This window comes from Cyprinodon variegatus, unplaced genomic scaffold (assembly GCF_000732505.1).
Source record: "Cyprinodon variegatus isolate N-32 unplaced genomic scaffold, C_variegatus-1.0 Scaffold67, whole genome shotgun sequence".
Classification (NCBI taxonomy): Eukaryota; Metazoa; Chordata; class Actinopteri; order Cyprinodontiformes; family Cyprinodontidae; genus Cyprinodon; species Cyprinodon variegatus.
The window spans coordinates 824,337-828,775 of NW_015150520.1; the positions used below are offsets into that span (position 1 = coordinate 824,337).

The window sequence follows — 4,439 nt, forward strand, 5'->3', positions numbered from 1 at the left end:
GAATCCAGTAGAACTTTTATTGCCTACCTGGAATGGGTGACGATAGTTGAATACACTTTTGGCTCTCAAAATGGTATCGGTGCCTTTTTTGTTGGTACTCCCCAATACCAATACCACCATGTAAGTGCTCGCCCGGGGCCCCGCCCGATATTGGCATTGGTATCAGTGCAACACTAGTTATGATTCTTCAGTAGGTTGTTTTAGACATCAGTAGTTAGACTTAACTTAAAACTTATGTTTGAAAAATGACCCATTTACAGGTTCTGATCATACCTTGCTTAGAAATCCTAATACACAAAATAGAAGACAGTTTTATTTTATACGCTCTGTCTTTATTCGATAGTCAGAATACATGGCATTTATCAATTTTGCTGTTCTAGAATGAACAAAAAAAATTGCTGTTGTGATACTTAAGCAATTATTATGGGGAGTTCTAATGTGTCCAATTAGTGTCCTTGGAATGTTTCTTAATTTTCTTAGACAGACAAGTCTTTACTGTTTGTGGGTAATTAGGTTCCATCATGCTGCTGGCTTGAACCTGGGATCTTCTGCAAACAGGTTGTTCACCAGACCAGTTCCTGCTGCTGGAACAGGACACTGTGCTGACAAAGAGGTTGGAAAGGCATGGATGGTTGGTTCAGTCATTCCAGGAATTCTGGGGTCAGGTTTAAGGGGCAGAGTGACCCCAACTTCAGGTCCAGCTACTGGAACATCAGGGAATGAAGGCAAGGTCATTGGCTGATCCATGGAGGGTATCATCGTCACCATGCCTTCTGGATGGTCATGATGTTCCTTCTCATGCTCATGTTTGTGGTGATGGTGGTGATGTTCATGCTCATGCAGATGAGCATGCTTATGGTCATGGTCCAGAGCATGTTCATGGTCATGAGCATGGGTGTGGGTGCCCTCAGGATGCTTGTAGTGATGATGCTGATTTGGAAAATCGCCGGTGTGGTTTTGTGCTTGGCTATGGTAGGCATGCACATGGTCGTGGTCGCCATCAATCCCATGGTCGTGTGAGTGATCATGCCCGTGCCTGTGGGCACTGCCTGGCCTATGGTCATGAGAATGGTGATGTTTGCTACCTTCAGGGTGTGGGACTTTGTGGTGAGAGTGATCCTTGGTGTGGTCATGGATGTGGTCATGTTCAGTAGAATGTGAGTGACCTTTATCATGGCCATCGTTTCCATGTGTATGTGTGTCATTGTGGGCATGATCAATTGAGTCCCCCAGCAGATGCAGTGCCTTTTCTCTTTCTGCAGCCTGTAGGAATTCAAGCAAATCCAGATTTGTACCAGATGGAAAAGTTAAAACTAACAAATTTTTATCTGGTTTAAAATTATGCCAGTAATCTAAAATAAATAAATGAAAGGTCTTACTTCTTGCTCATAGATCTCACACTCTACACTGACATCTGGAGTATCATTAATGGTGTAGAGGGAGGCTTTACAGAAGCCTTTGTGCTAAGAAGAGAGGAACATGTTTAGAGTGTCTGATTCCATACAAAACTCATAAAAGGACCAATACAGTTTAATAGACAAATAAAGTTTAAAAAAGAAATTTTAATATTACTTACTGAAAATTCACACGTCATGATAGGACATTTTTCACCTGGCGGCGCCTTCTTGTACTTTCCACAAGTGGTCTCCTGTATTGTGTACTCCACATGGTATGACATGCTCATTGCCATCTATACACATGTGCAAGGAAAGAGAGAATGTTTAATTTTCAATAGGATACTCCAAGAGCTGATCTATCATTTTGAGGAGAGTCTATTTAATATGTATGATTCACAAATGTATATTTAACCTTATCCAGAAAACAAGATATGGAATAAAACAGCATAGCATGTAATATTAATATGTTTCTAAAAAACTTACTCCGGCAGAAGCACGTAAGATTTTGAGCAAAGCAAAATCATTGTTCAGTCCGCTTTCTTTGTTGAACTTCTCTAATGATTGAGACACGGTTGTTTGGACGTTTTCGTTATCAAAGTTGATGAAAGTTGGACAGTCGGGACAAATCTGTGCCACCCTAGCTGCAGGAACTATGTTAAACAAAACATGTTGATTAATTGTCATAATAACTATATACCAAACAAAATTCAGAAAAATAAAAGAAAGAAAGAAAACTTTTTTTTTCATACCTGGCCGGATAATACAGTTGTATTTATAGAGGCGAACCACTCTATGTGGCTTATTGATGTAGATGGCAGCTTTACATTGTCCATAAACCTGCAAAAATAACGAAAAGTTGTATATATATATTAAACAAGTAAAGGATATTAAAATCTAAATCATTTTTAACTTCAACCTTAAGAATAATGTGAGTCTTTCTATCAGACTTCAGGTCAAAACAAGCTCTTATAAAAAGAAGCCTTTAATTAAAGTTTTTACTGTGATATTTAACAAACAACATGAAAACTGTGACCACCGTTTTGTGTTTTCACTGGTGCTGTAGGTATACATTTTTAATTCTTAATAGCAGTGTACTTTGAAAGTGCTATACAAAGAGGAATTGGGGAAGTGGGAATTTGGGTCTCAGAATGGCATGAAATACTAACCTATGTCCTGGTTTAAAATTCAAATGTCAATGCTCCTTATTTAATGTTATGGGCTCATTGACCACTTCATAAAACACTAGCATCTTTGTATACATCTGAATTAATTACAAAGACTATCATAACTGCATACAGATTGTTTTGTATAGAATGCACCTACAAAAATTGTTAAAAAAATTGTTGTTGTTTCTAGTCATGTTAGAAATATCTGTAGCTTGTATCAGAACAGATAAGAAACTACCAATTTCCTATGACAGAATTACAGGTCATTGACTACATTGAATTACTGCATTTTAAAATTTGGGCTTTCAAGATTATCGTTAGGCATTTTCACAAAAAATACTTTTCTATCTTTGTTCACATATCTTCAAGTTTGTTTTTAATTAAATCAAATGCATACTACTGTTTAATGTTTTTTCTACTTTTGAAAGGCATTTTTTTCTATTGTCATATTGATAGGTTTAGCAGAGGCATATTTTTAACAACCAAAAGGCTAAAACGCACTAATTTCATTGCCCATTCTCTTTACACAGCATTACTTTAAAATGTCTTAAAGGAATAAGCAGCACTTCAAACAGATGGTAAAAAAGCCTGTCTTTGTTGAAACCAAAATTTACTTTTGAATGATTTAGTAATTAGAACAAATTCCAGGACAGAATTTATTGATTTGTTCATGTGTGAGAGTGAAAATTAAAATTCTAACCGGCATCTCAGATTCAGGGCGGGCCTCGCATTGCTTCCAGTCCTTCCTGCTCAGGACACTGCAGTTGGTCTCCACAACATCCAGAGTCAGATAAAAAACGACTCCAGTTTCTCCCTGTGACAGACAAATAACAATTTATTCAACAAACGGATCTTTACACAACTTGAAGATGGATATACTGTATGATTGCACAAGTAATAGTTGTTCATATACATATACTCAATGTAAAAGACTAAAAGCACAGAGTAAACAGTGTTTTAGATCAAACAATACTGCTTCATCCATGGGGCTCATTTGGTTTCACTTACATGTCTATTCAGGTTGACATTGGAGAGGCGGTGCAGACTGAAGACATAGCCATCCGTCCGATCATGGTTGATCTTCCTTAGGGCCAAATGAGCAGCGGCCACAGTTGATGCATCTTCACAAGAACCTGGCTCTAGGCCACCCTGTTCAACTGGTGCACTGTAGGTGCTCCCCAATATCAGCAGGAACAGGACACAGGACTTCATCGTCAAGGCCTGTCTTGACTCTGATATAGCCAAACTTACTGTGCTTCTTCACACACACACACCTAACACGAGGACAGATACCAAGAGAGTGGCAAGAATGACTCTTTATATCCTGACTCAGATTGACTCATTCTGAATGGCATACCCACTTACAAAACTCCTGTACCTCCTGTGACAGAGTAAACACAACCCTTGAGCCTTGCTTTATCCTAAACAGATGGTCACATCAACATTTTTGTTCCTATCTTGTAACAACCAATCAGCTAAAGTGTGGATTTGCACAACTGAGTTTATCAGCCCTCTTTCTTTTTTTGATCAATATAGTCTGTAGACTCGGAGACCTTTGGTTGATTGGTGGAAGTCACATGATCTACTCTTGGCAATAAGTTTAGTTTATTCATAGAATAGACCGACCCCTAGTCTAAAAACAAGCATTTGCAAGCTTTAGCCATAATTAAATCTATAAAAATAAATTAAAGAAGTTTATTTTAGCAAAAAAAATGTTTTCAGAGAGAACAGATTTGAACATTTAATTTGATATCAAAGGAGGATGAGTAATATTAGGTTTCTAAATCAAAAGGAACAAGATTTACTGTTCATCTACAGGATACAATGAAAAGTTATTGGGCAGCATCTGATTTCAGTAGACTTAAAGTCAGTTAGA

The 4,439-nt window shown here is 37.7% G+C and overlaps 1 protein-coding gene across 1 annotated transcript; it reads right to left on the bottom strand.

Moving 5' to 3' along the window:
• Positions 1-320: 320 nt before the first annotated feature.
• LOC107083016 (histidine-rich glycoprotein-like) lies at positions 321-3,948 on the bottom strand. The gene is made up of 7 exons (XM_015371946.1): positions 3,572-3,948; positions 3,264-3,377; positions 2,147-2,234; positions 1,881-2,047; positions 1,577-1,690; positions 1,380-1,463; positions 321-1,263 (listed from the first exon to the last, which is right to left on the bottom strand). The coding sequence occupies exons 1-7, from the start codon at positions 3,773-3,775 to the stop codon at positions 520-522; spliced, it is 1,515 nt and encodes a 504-aa protein (XP_015227432.1). The 5' UTR covers positions 3,776-3,948; the 3' UTR covers positions 321-519.
• Between the last annotated feature and the right edge of the window lie 491 nt (positions 3,949-4,439).

Excerpts from the sequence above, each read along its gene's own strand:
- LOC107083016 (XM_015371946.1), bottom strand. The coding sequence starts at position 3,775 with ATGAAGTCCTGTGTCCTGTTCCTGCTGATATTGGGGAGCACCTACAGT. Across the intron at positions 2,048-2,146 it reads CAACTGTATTATCCGGCCAG|TTCCTGCAGCTAGGGTGGCA; the intron begins GTATGAAAAAAA and ends TGTTTAACATAG. Across the intron at positions 1,264-1,379 it reads GTGAGATCTATGAGCAAGAA|GCTGCAGAAAGAGAAAAGGC; the intron begins GTAAGACCTTTC and ends GAATTCCTACAG.